Raw genomic sequence first — 21592 nt, forward strand, 5'->3', positions numbered from 1 at the left:
GCTAAATTACTTTTAGCAAAAGTAATGAAGGGAATAACCCTACCAGGAAGAGAAATCCCTCATCAAGATTCCCTGTACAAGGACACTAATGAATTGTTGAGCTAAATCCTGGTCTCTAATCACCAATGCCCGGTAATATTTGTTTTTTCCAAGTAGAATAAAGTTACCAGACTATATTGAGATATGTGTTGAAAAGCAAGTGTCTCAAACATTTTAGAAAACCAGGACTACAAAGGGCAGAATATCCTGTCACTCTAGACAAAGTAGCCCCAAAGTCATGGGTTAAGCTTTCTCTCATTGTAATTGGCAGTATTGCCAATTGATCTCTGATCATTAGTGGGAAATTTAACTAACTTCCCTCTAGATTCATCAAAATGCTATTATATCATAAGCATAATGCCTGCGGTAAGAGAAAGGGGTGTGTTTAGAGTAATGTTTAGAATTACTGCACCGTGCGGTAACATAGCACTTCGCATAGGTAGTATCGTGTGGGGCAGTAAACGTTTTGCACTCTGCAATACTTCTAATTCACAGCTCACGAAGTGCTGAAAGAGAGAGAGAGCGAAGGGAGAGAACCTATTTATAAGGCCCTCATTGTAGTCAACTATTTATAGGAGGACAACTAATAGCTCAGGGTGAGATGCTGGTGGTGGTTTAGGGTTTAGGGGCCAGTTTTACATGCAGAGTGAGACATACGAACAGCACAGTACACTTCAGTGAAGATTTAACGTCATTTGGAGTGAGGAAAGTCTCACAAAGATGAGATTTCTACTATGTTCTCTCGCCCTAACTTGATGGACTCCATCAAGCTAGGGCGAGAGAACATAGTAGAAATCTCATCTTTGTGAGACTTTCCTCACTCCAAATGACGTTAAATCTTCACCGAGGTGTACTGTGCTGTTTGTACGTCTCACTCTGCATGAAAAGCTGGCCCCTAAACCACCACTAGCACCTCACCTCAAGCTATTAGCTGGCCCTCCTATAGTCATATAAATAGTTGAATAATGTGAAGATCACCCCAGAGGCAGGCTTTCTCGCTTTCGCTCTCTCTCTCTCTCTCTCTCTCTCTCTCTCTCCTCCACTCCTCTCCTCTCCCTCTCCAGCCCAGAAATGGCCGAAATGCAGTCTTTAACGTGAATTGCGTTATGGCCGTTTCGGGCATATCACACAGCTTAATGCCAGGAAATAAAGGTGTAGTTATTTCCGGCGTTAAAACCGTGCAATAGCATGCATTATGCTATCGCACTGTACAATATTGCCCCTCATTTTAATTAATCCCACCCAAACCCCTCCCCAGTCCCACCCCTTCCAAAAATTTGCATTTGCGCCATGTGTTATGATAACGCTCGCGTTATTGTGTGTGTTAACACCATAACGCATTTTGATGAATGACCCTGTTCTTTTTTAAAACTTAAATGAACACTTTGAGGATAACTTTCAAACAAATGTGCATGGTGGCATATACACGTGTATATAGTCATGCATAGTTTAACCATAGTATTTTATAACCTGCGATGTGTACATGCATTATATAAAATATATATATCTTTACTCCTCAACATATGTGCATTTGTAGACTTAAGCGCAAATACATGCAGTGTATTGAAACAAGAAATAGCAATGCATTGAATGCCCATATTTCTTCTACCTATTTAAAAAATATTTGCGAGTATATGTTACACACAAAAGTAAACATGCGCGCATCAAGGAATTACCAAGTTTTACCAATTAGTCAATCAGTTCACCCAGTCCTCCTCCAAGTCATCAAGACTCTTCTGGTTCTTTAGCCTGAAATCCCCACAGACTTCCCACCCAGTCAATAGTACACAATAAACACATTAAATATTGCTTGTGCCAGATAATTAGCAGGTGTAAAAATATGCAAGTAATTTGGCAAATATTTACATGCACAAGTGTCTTTTAAAATAGCAACTTATGCACACAAGCCTTGGAACACCATAGACCTCCCCTTTCTTTACGCATGTATATATGCGCACAAAAGTGAACATACACACGTATTTTCCACTTTTATAAAATGCCTCTGTATCGCTCCATGGTGAGACCGCACCTTGAATTCTGTGTGCGATTCTGGTCACCGCATCTCAAAAAGGATATAGTTGCACTGGAGAAAGTGCAGAGAAGGGCGACCAAAATGGATGGATGAAAACGGAACAGATGGATGGATGGAACAGCTCCCCTATGAGGAAAGACTAAAGAAGTTAGGGCTATTCAGCTTGGAGAAGAGATGGCTGCGGGGCGGGGCGGGGGGGGGGGGGGAAGGAGGATATGAAAGAGGTAAACAAAATCATGAAAGAACTTGAACAGGTGACTATAAATCAGTTATTTACTCTTTCAGACAATAAAAGAACTAGGGGGTCACTCCATGAAGTTAGCAAGTAGCTCATTTAAAACAAATTGGAGAAAATTCTTTTTCACTCAATGTATAATTAAGCTCTGGAATTCATTGCCAGAGGATATGATTACAGCAGTTAGTGTAACTGGGTTTGAAAAAGGTTTGGTTAAGTTCCTATAGGAAAAATCCATAAACTGCTATTAATTAATAAGCAATATTAGCTTGGGATCTATTTAATATTTGGGTACTTGCCAGGTACTTGTGAGTTGTGATTTGGATTGATCACTGTTGGAAACAGGATACTGGGCTTGATGGACCCTTGGTCTGATCTAGTATGGCATATCTTATGTACAGAATGTGTGAGTAAAGGTTTCTTGTGCATGTATAGGCTAATTTTTATGTGTGTTCATTTTTGAAAATTCACCTACTTTAGTATTCTTTTCAAATGGGAAAAGTTGGACAGTACACCCTAAAAATATGTTGAGATCAGCGTTATAGAGTTCTTCCCCCAAAGCATATGACTGGGTGCTGTTTGTGTCTGTTCTATAACATTCTTTTCTTGCAGGTTTACAGATTGTGTTAAAATCCATCATGAAAGCCATGGTGCCTCTTCTCCAGATTGGCCTCCTGCTCTTTTTTGCTATCCTTATGTTTGCCATCATCGGCCTAGAATTCTACAGCGGCAAGCTGCACAAAGCTTGCTATAAAAACAATTCAGGTAGGAATACTGCAACCTTGTACTTTACCTTAGGGTTGGATGGACACTGGAAAGAAGATTTAAAAGCTTGCACAATGTTTCAAAAATATTTGTATTCCTCTCCTCTGGAGAATCTCTCATTGCAAGCTCTCTAGCTAGTGTAAGTGCACCCCACTGGATGTGAACTGGCGGTGAGGAGGTTATTCTATTTTGAAGTCCTGACTAGCATTACAAAGCTTGTTGATTGAAGCTGCTCACTCTGCTGGAATGCTTTTGGATTTCAGCTGATAGGGATTTCTGTTGTGGGTACTCACATTGGTGGCATTGCCAAACTGTTCTCATGATGAAGCTTCGCTGTTAGAGTCGGTGCTGGCAAGACATTGATATAAGGAGGTTATCCCTCTTGGGGTTCCATTGGCATTGGCAAGGCACTGCTGAAGGGTAGTTGACTACTGCCCTTTTAATTTCTGTTCATTTGCTGCCTTTCTTTTCCATGACTGCAGGTGAATTTGAAGAATTTGACCCACCTCACCCATGTGGAGTGCCAAGATGCCCAGTGGGGTATCACTGCAGGGACTGGATTGGTCCTAATGATGGGATCACCCAGTTTGATAACATCTTCTACGCTGTGCTGACAGTCTTCCAGTGCATCACTATGGAGGGGTGGACCACAGTGCTGTACAATGTGAGTAACGTCCAGTGTCATGGTGGGAGGGGAGTTGCCTGTGGGAGAAAAGAAGGGAGACTTCTAGATCTCCTAGGGTCTACCTTAGATGAGATCTGGAGACTTTGTAATCTGAAACCCTATTTCTGAATTCAATGTAGATGCATACATTTCTGATGTAGATCTGATACAGTAGATTCCAGGTCTTTTTCTTAAATGTGATATTTTGAGTTGCCCTGACCTTGACTCAGCTAGTGCCATTATGACTGAGGATCGCTCCTGCCCCTCTTTGCATCCCTAGAAAATGTGTTATTCTGAAGTAGCCATGTCTCCTCTGCTTCAGCAAATTTTATTTTCTTTGTATTCACATCGCACAGGTGTGAATACGTTACAAAAAGTGAAAAGCTGCACTGACACACACTGTAGAACGTATTCGGTATGCAACGTGCCACCACCACCTCCCTTCTACAAACCCTTGCTAGGAAGCGAGCCCGAAGCAATGCCTCTTCAGACTTTCCCAGCCGGCTTCTGCTGAGGCCAAGTTATCTGTGGAAGAGCCATGGAAAGCTTCACGCAAGATCCAGGTTGATTTGATAGCCGCTTAGTTAAATGGTGGAACATTGTGGTAGGTTTGCTAAAGCTTTAGTAAGAACACAGCTACTCCATAATTTGGAAGTCATACAAGTGACTGCGAGTTTGCCAGGCTCCCTGAGGATTAAAAGCATTTGAGCAGCTGGTAGAGCATTCTGTGGCACTTGGTCAGGCCAAGTCAGTCGCTCACTGGTAATTGTTTCATGCTACATCAAATAATTACTTTCTTTTAGAGTATCTGACGAAAGGAAACTGTGCTACCCCGAAATTCCCGAGTCACATGGCTCAAATTGCCATAGGGAGAGTAGAAACGGACACAGCCACGTGCTTCTTTCCAAGCTGGCAGACCTTGAGAACCCAGTAGCACTTTTTTACTTTGCTCTTGCTAGCTAAAAAATCGAAAACCTGGCAGCTTTGGTTCCATTGCCCCTGCCAGGAAAACTTTTGAGTATATTAATTGCTTTCCATTTCATACTGGTCTTTAAGTCAATGTCCCTTTTCTCCTCACTCCTTACCCCCACTTCTGCCATCCAGCAGTAAACAGAAATCAACAGTTCCTGGGAAAAATTATTGCTGAGAATAATTACTGCTGGTTAGTATGGATTGTGACAGCATCATGAGATCTTTTGTGGCAAGAGTGTAATAGGGTGAGAAAGAGAAGTGTGTGTGTGTGTGTTAGTTCTAGGATAACCAGAAATGTATTTTATAGTGTAGAAACCAGCTGTAGCCTAGTTAATTATCTGCAGGGTGAAGCTGATAGCTTTTTTTTTTAATGCCTGTTGCAGGAAGCAGGATAGAGAGTAGGAGTTGCTGGGAAGCTGCAGAAGGCATAGTGCACTGTGTTTTGGGAATATAACTGAGTTCTAAAAGGACTTTCATACTGATGGAGTCTTACAAAATTGCCTTAGCATGAAGGATCACAGAGAGAGAGAAAAGGCGGCTGGGTGCAGGTGTTTTTGATACTATTGTTGAAAGCTATTCCTGCTGCAGTTACTGCTGCCATATGATGTAAGTTGATGAGTGTTGATTTGAATGTATGTTTCCTCTCAGGATTTCAGAGAAGAAGGTTCCTGGCTTGGTCCTCAACCCCTGATAAGTCTGTGTCACTGCCTTTCTTGCCTTCCATAGGGGGGAAGGATACACCTTCAAGGTGTATCCTTCCCCCCTATGGGAAGGATACACCTTCCCATAGGGGGGAAGGTGTATCCTTCCCATAGTATAGAATACCCCTATGGGTATTCTATACTACTTATCTTCTGAGTGCAACAAGCAAGCATGGATGCTAGGCTGGTGTTCCAAGATAAACTTTATGGGGATAGTTTTTTTTTTGTTTTTTTTACATGAACAGGATTGCACATGATATGAGACTCACTGATAAAATCTTTATGGCACCTTAAAAGTAGTAAATCTTGATTCCTTGATCTATCTCTTAGGGTCTCTGTTTTATCTTTAGATGGAATGTGAAGCTTCCCTAGGTAAACAGGAATGCATACGCCTTTCCTTAAGAACTCCCCTTGAAATGCTCAGGATCTTTTGCTTGCTCTTGAATTCTCCAAGCTTTCTCCTCTCCTTCTCTTGTACCTGTTAGGCAATGCCTTAGCTATTTGCTGTGGTTGAGCTCCATTCCTCATCACATCTTCTGAGTGTCGTACCACCTGAGTATCCGCTCCTTCTTCCACCAATTGTCGGATTGCCAAGGGAATCTCTTGGACTAAAAGACATGAAGATGACCAAAAAAAAAAAACATTCTCTTCTTTATTCCTCTCTCTGGATAGGAAGGGCAAATAGAAAGCTTCCTCCCAACTAAAATCACTTAAAGAGTAAACTACTCAAAAAAATCACATTGTTACTTTATCAACCACTATTTGTGAGTTGTAAATTAATCTCTTTAATTTCTAACGCTCTGCAGCCAGGGCTTTGGGCCTTTACTTTACAAAGTTGAGGAAACTGAAAGAAACAGCTCCTACTCTCTCAAATGCAAACTAAAAAAAAAAAATCCACACAGCACTAGGACGGCGGTCACTTGCTTAGATGCAAGCAGTAATAAACCACTACAGCATCCACCAGTGGGAGTGAAGTGGCCAAGAGGGTACATGCCTCTAATCTACACTGCCTTGACCTAGATACTAGGTCACCCTCCTTAGTAGGGAGTCCCATGGAGAACTACATGCTTGACAAGGAAAGTCGGGCAACTGTATAGTTAAAATTCTGACAGGAATCGGACACCTCTTTTGTTTTTATATTTACAGGGCTACCTCATGTTACATATCCTCAACAAGTTTTCCATATAGCTGTACTAAATAAAGCATCATAGTTACTTCTTTCCTTTGTCACCCTATATTCCCTTCAACTGTGGCTATTCAGTGATATTTCAGAATAAGGATGGTTCTCTTATCACTAGGGTTGCCATCTGGCTCGATATCTTAAGAAACAGACTAATCCAGTCCTGGTTTTACCCTGTTGCATGCAGGGACCAGGACTGGATCAGTCCTCATGACATGGAGCCAGGAGGCAACCTCCTCTTATCACAGTATGTGCACGACTGATGGGGTGGGGCAGAGTAAGAGAATGCATTGGCTTTTTATTGCCCAGCGATTCATTGGGGGTGGAGAGTAATTTTCAAACTGTCCACATTGGGACAAAGTCAGCAGGTACCTTTAACCCACAGACTTTGCACTAACTTTCAAAGTATAAATACATGCACAGTTTTGCTTTGAAGCTTGCTGAAAGTATAAAGTACCCGTGTACATTTGAACCTGCTTTTTGCACGCGTAGAGGTTTGCTGGAAGAGTACGTGCAAAGATTTGAAAATGCAATCTATGCTCCTGATCTTCCTTCTCCAACCTAAACACACACCTGCCCCTCCCCCCCCATCGGGAATGCATTTTCTCAATGCATCTAAAAATACAGAAATCGATATATTCAAAGGCTATATCTGGGTGATTTATGGCGTTACCTAGACAAAAACTGAGAATTGAAAATGTCCTCCCCTCAGGCTAAATGTTGTCCGGGTAACTCAGTTATTGCCCACAGAAACTTTAGCTGGATAAAAATAGGTGGTGATGGAGATGTTCAAGGGGCGTAGTTAAATTTTAACTGTTTGAAGTAAAGTGAGCCAGGAAAGTTTGGTTGAAAAAGTACCTGCCCTAAAATTATCTGGATAACATTATCCAGGTATACAGCAGCATACTTAAGCAGATAAATGCCACTGAATATCCGAGTACAGTTACGCAGGTAGCTTTCCCACTCCCCAGCCCATGGAATAGTCACATTGAGGGAGGACAATGTTCAGAATTATAGAGGCTGATATTTAGCGCTACTTAGCCAAATAAATATTTATCCAGTTAAATAGATAGCCGGATATCTTGGGGGTTGACAATGGGCAGATTGGGGTGAGGCTGCTTATCTGGTTATCTTAACCGGATAAGTGCCAATATTCAGACTTATCTGCCTTAGAGGAGGTCTGACTTAGCTGGATTTAACTTATCTGGATAAGTAGCAATTTCTTATGGGAAATTCAGAAGCATAACTTACATAGCTGAATAGCACTAAATATTGGGCCCAAAAATGATAAATAGTAGTAGTAGTCTTAGTCGTTAATGACTTTGAAAATTGTCTTGTATAAGACTGTAAGTCCTATAAATAAAGCAAAGACCTGGGAGCAGGCTTAGGAAGCTCATCCCGGATACTGCTTCCTAATTTATAGTTTATGGTTCTAATTTCATCAAAGTGTTTTTCAATTGAAGTTCATAATCCCTTGAGATGAGCATTTTACTTAGTGGTAATACAGGACTGAGTAAGCCAGAAGGAAATGGGCAAATACCTAGAACCCAGGGACTGGTGGGCAGGAGAGAAGATGGATGGATGGATGCACACTAAAAATGATTTTCTACTTCAGACTGTTGCCCACTGCTGCCAGTCCAGCTCAGCTTGAAAATAGTTGTTATGAGAGAATTTTTAATCCAAGTTCAAATCAGGCAACTCAGTGGGGTACCAGTTAACATTCCTCTCATAGAAGTAGTTATCTCCTTCTGCATAGCATGAAAGCAATAAAAGAGAATATTTTACAACAGCTTTTTTTTTTTCCTGGAAGTAGTTATAAGATTAAAGGTGGTTACCTCATCTTTTTCTCCTTACTACGTTCACACGCTAAAGACCCTCAGCAAATCTCTGAGGTGTGCACTAATCTGTTTCTTTTAGGTTCCCCTGTTTCAGTATGTGAACAAGCTCAGATTTCATGCACACGTTTGTGGCTTAATATGTAGCTCTGGTTTAGGTGGCAGGATTCGAATGCCTCCGTGTTCACAAAAAAATGTTAAAGTCAGCACAAATCTCAGGGTTTCAAGGATGTGTACACTGTGGGCTTTTTGGTAAGGATAATACTTCATTTTATCTTCACAGTATTCAATAACTATTCTGTCATATAAATATTGATTGTTCGCAAAGACTTTACTTAAGGATGAGGTAGAAAATACAGTAAACAATCCTGCACATTTGAGAAAATTCAAATAAGCACAAGAATGTATTTCAACAAAGGCAATTCACCAACATTTAATAATGTCTTCTGCCACTCTGCTCCTTCCATCCGTAAGTAGGCCATCTGTACAAGGGGTTGCCAACTCAGGTCCTCAAGAGCCACAAACAGTTATGGTTTCAGGATATGGACAAAGAATATGCATGAAAAAGATTTGCATACAGTGGTGGCAATGCATACAAATTGCTTCCATGACCTTCTAAATAATGTATGCCAATAAGGGACATAAACAACACAGAGATCAGACCTAGCTTATAGTTATCTACTGATCAACAACCCAAGTCAGTGTTCGGGTTGTAGGGAGTCTGTGGAAATCTGCCTGGTCTCAAGCTGAGAAAGGCCTCATCACTTTCTGCTCTTAGGCAATGGAGACTTTCTGTCCTCAACACCTCCATGACTCCTCAGTTGTCACACAGCAGGCTCTATGAACTTTACATAGAGGCTAGTTTCTGGGATGACACAGTGTTCTAGAAGTTCTAGCAGGCTATAAGTTGATTTCATATATTTTAAACTGTCATACCTAAAAAAGCAAATGTAATGCCTGCCTTTTAGGTGGAGTGAGGACAAATATAAGGGCCCCAATATGATCTCTTATGGGCTTGTTTGTATTACTCCACCAAGACCAGACATGAGTTACATGTATACTATCTATTCTCTGGGCCTGGCACCTGCAGTGCAAATGTCTGCTCATTAGAGATGAACAAGACCAAGAGCTTCATATACATTTCAAGCAGGCTTCTGACAAGAGTTATGTGATGACAGCATTCGGTGCTATTCCCAGAGAGAAGGCCCATTGTTTGATCAGCAGTGATATATCTTCATAATGGAAGAGGCCAGTGGTTTGTTCTAGCTGCACTATGACATTAGCATAGCTATACAACCTATTGGTCAGCAACAGAGTGGAGACATTGCTACATCACCTATAACCAAGTGTTTCTACATCTATTCCACTGGACAGCATATAGAGGTGAACATGAGCTAGATAGTGCCCATCTCTCATACATGCCCATGTCCCAATAGTTAGCTAAGAGTATGCTCTCTGGAAAAGGCAACATGAGCCATTTGTGAAGCTCCACAGTAAATAAGGAGTTGGAAGCACATAATGAGTTTTAAGACCTAGGCCACATGGTCTTGCAGGTGAGAAATGTGCCTAGTTGGAATGGCCGATGGCACTCTAACATGCAAGATCATGTGGGTCCCAAACCTCTAACCTAGTCAAATCTTAAAACAAAAACCACACAATAAAAAGACGCAACCAGAAAGTTAAGTTTTAAAATATGTAACTACTTTATTAAACAATACTTATAGTCACAACATTCAAAGGAGTTCAATATCTTTGGTAATCACATTCTGCTAGGACAAGATATCAAACAGCACATGTCTTTGTAACTGAAATGATCAGCACATTTCGTGGAGACATGTACATACATTGTTACAAATTCATGATTACTGCAAAGAACCTAGAAAGTGGAAGTGGCAACCCAATAGCTACAGTACATCTCTAATGTTAGAGCTGATGCTAGCACAACTATGTGATGGCAAGTCCATGTTGAAAGAGTGCACTGAAAAGCATCTGGTAAAGGCCCAGCAGCAAAGTTCAAGAGAAGACCCAGATGGTCCATGTTGAAAGAGTGCACTGAACATGGATTGCAAAAGGGTGACGGCAGCAAAGTTTAAGTAGGAGGCAGCAGAACCAGGACCGGAGAACACAGCGTGGAGGCAGCAGGACCGGAGAACGCAGCATGGAGGCAGCAGGACCAGGACTAGATAGCACAGCATGGAGGCAGCAGCAGGATGAGATGAGATGAGACACAAGCATAGGGACCAGGAGATTAGACATGATAAGAAACACCAACAGGACAGTGACTAGAGACTGCAACAAAGAGGAAGGACTATGGGCTGAGCACAGAGGAGGGCATAAAAGTAAGCAGCACAACACAGGCAGACAATAGACCATCCACATCAGCAAGCCGTCACAGGACCTCTGTAGTGAGGACAGGCCCAGCAGTCTTCTTCCATTTAGCCGGCACAGGAACTCTGTTAAGAGGACCAGCCTGGCTTGTTCAGTCAAGTCATCTTTTAGTGCATTTTTGGAGCCTTTACATCAGTGTGCCTCATGGGCCTTTTCCTTCCTGGGGAATTTTGGTGATTGGGGGCCTACCCCTGGGCCATCCTGAAAGCCGGAGTGGATTCCTGTGAGGATGTGGATTCCTGTGAGGATGGGGATGACACAGGTGCAGGCTCCGGCAAGTGCTGAATGAGTTGGATGACCACTGTGGTCAGATTATTGATTAAAGTGGATATGGTCATTAAACCCTTGTAAGAGCTGCTGTTTGCTTATGCACAGCATTGGTGTGACTGATCTGAGCCCATATATGATGAAGATGTAGTCCATGCCTCCTCTCAATGTGGTCTAGTGTGGCCTACACTGTGGGATCCATTGCTGGTGCTGCAGGTAGTGGGGTTAGAGGTCGCTGAGATGCTGTCTAATGCTGGCATTACCAGGTTCACGGGATGAGCTGGCTGGCTGGCTCTCTTGAACATCCCATTGGTCACGAGGCCTGCTGGAAGTAGGTGGCAACTGGGCTGATTCCTCCCATGGCAGGGCAGTTTCCTCCATAAAGCTGGAGATGTTTAGGCTGGCATCAAGGGGTAAGGGCAACCCAAGGGGTTGAAGTAACAGCCGCTGCCGCTCCTCCTCTTCCTCGCTTCACTACTTCTCAGCCTCCAGTTGAAAGGGGCCACTGAGACCTGTTGCTGGTACTGGAGCTTCACAGCTGAGATGAGGGGTTTCCTGGTGAGAGCTGTGGAAACAAAGAAGAAGATATAAGTATGAAGCTTAGAAGTGCACATGTACTGTTTTGCTTAAGATGTGCACTTTGCATCATTCAATGTGAGCATCCTATGCAAAAAAAATGTGGACATCTGTAGCAGACTTGACATTTACAGGTGATGTGACTTATCGGCCCATGCTCGCGTCATGTCCAGGGCCTTGTCCATCCCCTCTAATATGTCCAGTCCTAACAGTTCAATCAACCACTCTTCCATTGGCATCAGGACGATCGGGGCTCCTCCTCCTGTCTGGTGCATTTATTTGTTCCTGCTTGTCACCTTGTTCTTTATAACTGCACTTTCCCGTCCCTATAATGGTGGGCCACCTGCTCTCCAGTCCTCTTGATGCTGCTGCGTCGCAATATGGCCTGTGCGATGGTTTGCCATACCTGGTCCTTGGAAGCCCTGGAGGTTGTCGCAGCCCGACTGCCAAACAGCAGGTGGCAATTCTGTAGGATGCCAGCGATGAGCTGCTCATTGTCCTCCAGGCTGAACTTGTAAGTGCTTACACACGGCTGACCTGCTGCCTGGCTGCAGAGGATCGGGTTGTCACTTCCACTTCCGGTGAGGTGAGACTATTCTCTAGGGGTGTGCATTCGTTCCCTACGAATTGGCAATCCACAACGTATAGGGCCATATTCGTTGTATTCATGGGGAAGCGAAACTTATTGCGATTCCCCACGAATACAACAAATCTTCGCCAAATTATTCGGCCGTCTAAAGGAGCGAATTTAAACAAACTCTCCACCCTCCTGACCCCCCCAAGACTTACCAAAACTCCCTGGTGGTCCAGCGGGGGGTCCGGGAACCATCTCCTGCACTCAAGCCTTTGGCTGCCGGTTATCAAAATGGCGCTGATAGCCTTTGACCTACTATGTCACAGGGGCTACCGGTGCCATTGGTCAGCCCCTGTCACATGGTAGGAGCAATGGATGGCCGGCATCAAGTGACAGGGGCTGACCAACTCCCAACAGAATCTCTGCTGTAACTTCTCTTTCTGCTAAGAGGGAAGGATTCATTCCTTCTTTCTCCAGCAGTAATTCCTCCTCTTGCCAGTGCTGTTCCAAGGAAATTTCTTTACAGTTCTCTCCACCGGGAAGCAATTAAAGCTTTCCATCCAGAATGTCTCCAACAACCCTACTGGGCAATCACACTCTTTAGCAAATCTGAGGGGTGGATTGGACTATACCAATTCCTTCTTTAGGAGTGTCAGTCCAAAATAGGCATAGGGCCTCAGATGTTTCCAAGGAACTCACGTGAGACGTGTAACCCAAGTGAAACCTGTCCCTCAGCCATAAACAGCAGCTTGACAAAGGTTATCTCCTAACCACAACCAATCTACCATTGATACAATGGTCTCAATCAAAAGGACAGATTTCATTGGCCAAAAATATTTCTTTGGAAAGAATGAACCTTTTTTTGGTAATAGAAACTGAATGAAGGAAATTGAATCCCTTTCATTCCATAAAAGAAACTACAATTGAGAATTGCATTCTTTTTATTATGAATTATTAGTGACTGCATTGTGCATCATGAAACATGAAAGATTGTTACTTTAAACTCAACACTTTAAAAAAACTCAGACCTCTACTCCACCTTACCGACTTCCGAACAGTACTACAAGCCACTATCCTTTCCAAAACAGATTATTGCAACTCCCTCCTACTTGGTCTACCCAAAGCCACGATTAAACCCCTTCAACTTCTTCAGAATGCCGCCGCCAGAATACTCACCAACTCACGCAAATTCGACCATATCACCCCGATCCTCAAAGATCTTCATTGGCTCCCCATCCACCACCGTATAACATATAAACACTCACAATCGTACATAAAACCCTCCACAACCAGAACATGCACTGGATGGAAGACGCGATCCACTTCCACACATCCAATAGACCTACCAGATCATCATATAAAGGTACCCTTCACACTCCTTCTCCGAAACTTTTGCACTTCAAGTCTACCAAAGAGCGAGCCATATCCATTGCTGGTCCCTATGCCTGGAACTCCATGCCACCCGAACTCAGACTGGAGCAATGCGCACAGAAATTAAAAAAAAAAACTCAAAACATGGTTATTCAAAGAAGCCTACCCCTAACCCCACGCATCTCAATTCCCTCTGGATCCTCTCTACATAACCTCACCTTCCCACCCTATATGTTTCCCACCCGTTCCAATCTATTTACGCGTAATGTTTTGAACACTCTAGCTACCTTTTCACCTGCCTCTACCTTATGCCACTTAAGACACTGACACAGGATTTGTAAATAGTTCTCTACTGTTATATTCTGTCATTGTATGCTGCTGTTTTTAGTTTTTTATAATATCCTACGTATGCATCTATCCCTGTCTCTTTATGCATCTATCCCTGTCTCTCTATGCTTTTCACGTTCACTTCTCCCAGTTTACTGATCCCTATTTTTCGTAACTGATTTTGCTTTCTTTTCTCCCTGTTTTGCAATGTAAACCGGCATGATGTCTCTGACGAATGTCGGTAAAGAAAAGCCTTAAATAAATAAAATAAATAAATCTAACTGTACAAATAAGCCAGTCCCTTTAAGGAGCTAATTTTGTAATATTGCACATAAGTTAGCTGGCAAATATGTGCATAAGTTACATCAATTTTCAGAGCAGACTTAAAAGCATAAGTCCACTTTGAAAATTATCCTGGCAGAACTGTGCACACACAATTACACCTGCTATTTGTTGCGCATAGTTAAGCCAATTTACGCGCATACTTTCAAAAATCAAAAACCATGCAGGTAAGCTCCAGCTCTCCCCAGGCTCCCATCTGGCACAGCCCTCCCCCTGCAGTTAAAAGCACGTGCAGACGGCGTGTTTGCAGTAATTCTACGCACGTATCGGCGGCGGCGCCATTTTCTTAAGGGCTGTTTCTGTAGGTAAAGCACTTCTTCACTTGCAGAGGTCCCTTTGTAAATTACCCTTTAAGAGTCAAACAATCGTGAAATAAACTGGGAGGAAAAGGAACAGAAGAACATTAATAGGACAAAAAATGGAGATGCAAACAGATGGGTTATGTGCCGGGATTAGAAAGTTGCAAGGGAAGGTGACAGCTGGAGATCGGATGGAAGCTGATTCTAGCACAGAGGGGCTAGCAGAAGCCTGACTGCAGTCTGAGCGATGATGAAGGGGATTAGCCAATCTCTGCATTCTGTTTCATGCCCTCTGCTTGAACAACAACACGGAGCATGGCTTAAAGAAGGGGGGTGGGTGAGAGAAATGAAAAAGGGACAGATAGAAAGAATGAGAGAGGAGGCGAAGGAACTAGAGAAGCAAACCAAAGGAGGAGGGGCAGGAAGGAAGAAAATAAGATTGAATGAGGGGAAAGGGTGAGAGAGAGAAATAGAAGGGAGGAGGTTAGAAGAGCTCACGAATCAACATGAGAGCAAGGTGGGGGGGGGGGGGGGGTGTGAAAGGACTGAGACGCAGTGAGGGGAAATATTTTGTTCCGTGCTCTGCTTCATGTTTTGGTCGTGGAAACAGGAGAATTGCACTGGGACGTTGCCAAACCCTCAAGCTGTACTATTAACTAAGGGATCAAACAGCCTTTTCTTTACAAGAACTGTGAGGGAAGTATAAAAATTTAATCAACAACCAGTCCTCTTGCAGCTATCCAGGAAGCACAGATCTGATCAGCCAAGTGGATTGTGGCCCTGAGCGGTGTCGAGTGGAATGTGTGAGGGGGTTGGCTGTACTGATGATGCCTGAATCTCTGCAGCCAGACATAAAAAAAAAAAACAAAAAAAGAGCTGTTTCTAGATTTTCAAGCTGCAGCTTTGCTTTCAGGTACCCTCATGGCATTTATTGAGCTGGTTCTATCAAGGACATAATCTCTGAAAAATACAGAAGCATTCAGAAATTTAGGGCCAGATGTACTAAGCCTTGACTCTCATTCTGTGTCTAGGGGGGGAAAATGCTTAGTAAATGAGGCCTTTAGCTTGCAAAATCTTTTTGGGGGAGGGGAGGAGGCAAATATCAGTCTACCGGGCAGCTTGTAGGCGTGTGGGTACTTTGGAAGCATGGACCTTCAAGCCCATTTTCAGAGGGAAACTCCCTGAGGACTTTCCCTTTGATAATGTGGGTTAGTGGGGTGAACTGCACTTGCTTTAAAACCACCAGGCAGCAGCGTGAAGAGCTCTTTCTGGTTTGCTGTAAAGAATGTGAGGCTGCCATCCATTGGGGGATGAAGCATCATTCTAGGCCAGGGCAGGCCCTGAGCTCTGTCACCATCTACCCCAGTGCAGCACATCAGTGCCAATGGCGATGAAGGGAGACCTGCAGCTGCAGCTCAGGACCCTAACCCAGAGAAATGGGTCTGAGTGATGGGCAGGGTGCACCGTAGAGAGATGTGATAAGCCAGGGAAAGCTACATGTTCCATCAAGGACCTGCATGCTGCCATTTCTTCTCCCCATCTACAACCTCGCCGAGTATTGTAGAGGGTCGATGTGGCCTGCAAGCTAACGTTCATGACAGTAATAGTTTCTTCTCTCACATGGTCACCGTGCAACTGCTCTAAATGTGCAGGCAAGCTACGTAGTTCTAGGCAGAACACTGCAGGCCTTGTTGGAAGCTGGTCGAATTATGCTAGGTCTCAAGCGAAGACAGGAATCTCTTGACTCCTGTTTTGTCTGGGAAATGGAACCTGAAACCCTGATACTTCTCTTTGCCTGGAACCCTCCTTCTTAACTCTGGGTTCTGCTCTTCGCTGAAAACCTGCTTCTCTGACTCCTCCCTCCTGCCTGCACCAGTAACTTGGTCCCTGAACCCTGACTCCGGCCCTCACCTGGAACCTTGCTCATGAACCACGTTGCACCAAAATGCCTTTTTCTGAAAACAGGTGCTGAGCCTGACCAGATCCAGACATCCTGCTGCTGACTTTGAGGTACAGTGATTAAAAAATGAAAAAAACCTAATCATGAATCTTCTTGATGATTTTTTCTTGCCAAAAGTAATAGGTGTCTGAGTCCTCTAGATGAGGAGCCCAGGAGTGGAGAAGGGATGTGGGGAGAGAGGATGACTTGATCTGGGGATCCAAATGAGGACATTCTGCATAGTAGACCACATCACTTACCACCTGAGCCACTGGGCTAGCCCTACTGTAGGCTGTTTATAATAGGGCTGTATATTTGTTTTACCCAAATAAGTAAAATGGGTTGAATGAAGCCAGTTTTGGTTCATTCCAAATGGAACAAACCGAAAATGGCCTTTCCCAAAAATACCCCCAAATTTAACATTATTTTTGGTTCATTAAAGAAAAGCCCAAAACAAAAAGTCAAAATGGGCCTCCAGGAGGCCCTCCAAATCCCCTCCTGCTCCTTAGGGCCTGGGCCTACCTGGCTGGCTGAGCTGGGCCCAGCTTGGGCCAGTTAAGGCGCCTTATGACCCCCCTCAGCTAAGTAAAAATCAAGCTGGGGGCCTCAGCCTACCTGGCTAGGCCACCCCTGGACCCTCCTGCCCCTCCATGGAACCATTTGCCAGTTCCAGGGACTTCCTCCCCAGCCCCCACTCATCCCCTTTCATGGGGTCCGTAGGATGGAAAGTCTGAAGTGAATTTGTTTGCCCCTGTCCTGTTGATCGCAGATTTAAAAATGGCACCAGGCACCAAAGTAATGGGACCTGGGCTTGATTTTTCCTTGGCGAAAGGGAGGGGGACAGAGGGGACCAGGGAGGCCACAGCTGAGGCTTTCTTGAAGGCATAGGAGGGGGTCAGAAGGCCTTCGGGAAGCCTGTTATGAGGGGAGAAGTGTTGTTTTAGGTTGTCTTTTTTGTGGGAGGGGTAGATGGGAAATGAACCAAGTCTTAAAAAAACAATAAACAAACACAAAATGACTCCTCCCCAAAACCAAAAAATAAACAAACCAAAATTAATTTTTTTTATTGCTGCACATCCCGAATTTATAATACCTATCTATCGTAGTCTATTGATGCATCACTGGCATCATGCACATCCCCAAATTGCCAGGTGTGTTTGCGTGCATGTCTTGTACGTGCACACATAAACACACACCTGGCCTAGTACACCATGTGTTTAGCATCTGTCAGTGTATGTCACACCAGCACTACACAGTGCTGGTGTGACTCAGACTGACCACCACATCATCTGCTAGTCTATTGAGGAGCCACTGGCATGATCTCTTCCACAAAAGGCAGTGTTAAACACACATTATACACATAGCACGGCAGCAGCAGGCAGGCAGTGGCACAGACAGAATAGCAGCTGATGGTCCATCTTATGTAGCATGTTTCTAACATCTATTAGTACAAACCACAGAATGTGCCATCTATTAGTACAAACCACAGAATGTGCCAACTAGCCTCCCTACATTGTCTGCAAATCTCTTAACAGTGACACCACTTGTACTAGATAGATATACCATCTCACATACCATGCTAGTGTTACCCAGGAATGGTGCTTTTCTCCATTGGTGATAGTAAAACATTCATTTCTGTTATGTTATAAATAGCATTAGCACCATCCTCATTTTTGTAGTAGTGTCCTCCATTAAAAATGGAGGATGGGACTTTTCTAGTCTGCTAAACAAACACATTGTCCCTTCCATCCTCCTCTGCCTTGAAATCCCCCCAACTCAAGCATTTCTTCAGATCGGTGGTAGAGCCCTTCACCTATGCCTGATACAGAAAAAGAATTAAATTTACTAACATTTGTAAGTGATAATGGCAAAGTAATTATATAAGTACATAAGACAGGTCATGTTAGGTCAGACCAAAAATCTATTGAGCCCAACATCTTGTCTCCGACATTGGTCATTTGACCAATCCTGATCACTAGGAAGTACCCAGTATATCCTAAAGAGTAGATTCATTCCTCATTGCTCATGCCCAGGGATTAGCCGTGGCTTTCCCAAATCTACCTGGCTAATTGTTTATGGACTTTTCTACTAGAAACTTATCCAATCCTCTTTTAAACCCAACCATGCTAGATAGCTTGACCACATCTTCTAACAAAAAATTCCACAGCTTGTTGTAACTCTGCTATGTGTTAGTTTCATGGAGTTCCATAATCTTATTACTATTTAAAAGGGGAAATAATTGTTTCCTGTTTACCCGTTCCACCTCACGCATGATTTTATAAACCTCTATCATATCCCCCCTCAGCCGTCTCTTCTCCAAGCTGAAGAGCCGAACCTCTTTAGCCTTTCTTCATAGGGGAGCCAGTTCACCCCTTTATCATTTTTGTTGTTGTCCTGATCCTTTTCTGGTTTTGCTATATCATTTTTGAGATGAGGTGACCAGAAATGTGGACAATATTAAAGATGCATGTTGTGCCATTGATCGATATAGAGACTTTCTGATATTCTCTGTTTTATTCTCCATTCCTAGTTGGAAGTGAATGATGTTGCACTGGGACATGTGTGGCAGCTCTCTGTGACCCACTGTGGATAGGGCCTTTTACAACCTCTCTTGTGTGTACTGTTCCCTATAATTGCAGAGCTACTACAGTGCCATAGTTGTTTGATTGTGGATGACACCGACACATGATTTGTTGCTGTTTTCTGCTTTGCTTTTGTACCACATGGATATCATGGACTTGACAGCATGTGTGATTCGCAGTCAGTGCTTCCATGGCCTCTGTGGTAAGGAGTCACCCGTGGTTCTTGCTGTTTTAAGTAGAAATTTCTTGTGGTGACTGTCTGGCAGACTTCTCATGGTGGGTTGTCTCAAATCACCTTACCACCACCAATGGCGAGCAAACACTGTTAATCATTTGCTGATGCTATTTGCACTGGGCTAAGCCTATGTGACACTTTGACTGAGGAGCGGCCTGACTATGTAAGGGGAGAAGATTCAGAGGAAGACAGATGTATTTGCAGTGTGGGTGTCTGTGTGACTGACAGTCTGTGTCACCCAATCTCTCATACAATTCAGATCAACCCACACACTTTCACACTTTACTTTAACAGTAGTGAGTCTCTGTATAACAGATAACAGACACAGAATTTTATATATTTTTTTCATTCCCTGGCCCTAGCCTACTGACAATCAGCCCTATTTGTGAGAGGCCTGTGTCTGCATGATGCTCAGAACAGGTGGTCAATAAAATCCAAATATGAAGTATTCTGATTCAAACACATTATTTTATTATGTGATATCTGAGTACCTGGTCCTTTATTCCATATAAGAAGTTTTTTTATTATATATTTATCCATTCCATCCTGTGTTAAGGGCATGCAAGGAAAAACACTTTCTGTTCATATTTCAGTTTGGCGTCCTATTTCATTCGATTCATTCAGTTTGGATCAGAGGGCTTATTCATTTAATTCGGATTATTCGTTTCCATTAAAGTCAATGGGGTAAGCAATGCGTCCTATTTGTACTCTAACTTTGGGGTTTTCCATCCAAGTTTTATGAAACTTGCTAAGCAACAGTACCCTAAGAGACTAAGAGTGGCGTGAACACCCCATGGCACCAACAATTGCGTGAGCAGGCAAAGCCACCATAAGAGGGCAAAGCGGCACAAATATGGCATGGACAACCCAAAAGAAGGGAAAAAGAGCACAAACAGTAAAATGGACATTCCAAGGCATAAACAGAGGACCAAAGGGCTCCAACTGTGGCATGAAAACCCTAAAACATAGAGTAAGGTGTATAGCAGCAAGCACAGTGGTATCAACTCCCCAAGGCAGGCGTGCTAACTTTCTGTGCTTAAAACCTAGTGCATGTCACACACATAATAATTAGAACAGTGTTACTGACTCTGTTACACAGAGAAAGCAAGCTGCCTCCTGTATTTATTTTGTTACTTTTATTGGTTTTATTACTGCTGTTTTTATGCATGTTCTTTTGTAAATCGTCTAGACCATTTTTGTTTGGCGTTAGGCAATCCATAAATTCAATTAAATGTAAATGTAATAGTCAGTCACTGGCTACTCCTCACGCTGTAAGAGAAAATCAAATTTTCTCTTTTCTGTTTTTCCTACAAACACTGACACACACTGTCTGCCTGCTGTAGCAGAGATGTACAATCTCACCCTGCTGATATACAGTTATTGTAAATCTTTGGCAGAGATATAATAGTTTTTCCTGTTGCTAGCAGCACAGCTAAAATACAATGACAGTGACTATAAGAACACAGCTTGCTTTCTCCTCAAAATCTACATTTTTTTCCTAATCTGCTCTTTAACTGGAACTTTGAAGCAAAACACTTTAAAATCTCCTCCTTCTCTCTTTGAGATCCAACAGAAGAATGACTGAGAACAAAATGATCATTGGCTGCTCAGAGTGCTCTTAGTTTCATCTAAAAAATTGATGAAGTGAATCCAGGCAGCTGCTAGTTGAGATAGGCTGATTGATAAAGTACTGAAACATGAATGTTCCTGCTCCTTCTTTATGCCGTCTCTAATCCGCTCTGCTCTGCTTCCCCATAGACTTTAATGGAACCAAACTGAATGAGCCAAAATGGTTTTAGATTAAATGGGGGACTGTGTCCTTTCAGTTTAGATACACATCCCTTCCCTGTGTAGGACAGTCACAGAAATAAACTGAGTTCATTCATGCTATCACAAAAGGTCAGTGTTCACTGACTAGAGTTGGTTTGAGTGGCAGGTTCTGTAGCAGTGTTTGCCAGTTCAGACCTTGAAGCACCTTTAGCTAGTCTGGTTTTCTGGGCAGCTGGAATGAATAAGCATGGAATACATTTTCATACAATAGGCTTCCAGTGTATATCTTCAGATGACAAAAAAATACAATAGTCATATTTCACAAGAAACAGAACAAAGCAAAGTCTGAATAGATCATGGAGCACAAAGGAATTGCCAGGGCAATGGAAAAATCGGGCATTCTGTAACAAAATGATTTGCTGTCTGTGAAGGGCCACCCCATTCAGACATAGTTAAGCTGGGTTCAGGAGAATCTATTGAGACTAGAGCTAGGTAGCCT

General features: G+C 43.1%; 1 protein-coding gene across 10 annotated transcripts in view; it reads left to right on the plus strand.

Annotated features, from left to right (window-relative positions):
* The window catches only part of CACNA1E (calcium voltage-gated channel subunit alpha1 E), a 735423-nt gene that overhangs the window by 381000 nt on the left and 332831 nt on the right, over positions 1-21592 (plus strand). For all 10 annotated transcript variants that reach the window (XR_003858904.1, XR_003858905.1, XM_029617785.1 and 7 more), the window contains exons 7-8: positions 2919-3071; positions 3554-3735. Coding sequence is in view for 8 of the 10 variants with exons in the window: in XM_029617785.1 (XP_029473645.1) it covers positions 2919-3071; positions 3554-3735 (335 nt within the window). In the remaining 2 variants the exon portion in view is untranslated. The remainder of the gene's footprint in view (positions 1-2918; positions 3072-3553; positions 3736-21592) is intronic.

This window comes from Rhinatrema bivittatum, chromosome 10 (genome assembly GCF_901001135.1).
Source record: "Rhinatrema bivittatum chromosome 10, aRhiBiv1.1, whole genome shotgun sequence".
Taxonomy (NCBI): domain Eukaryota; kingdom Metazoa; phylum Chordata; class Amphibia; order Gymnophiona; family Rhinatrematidae; genus Rhinatrema; species Rhinatrema bivittatum.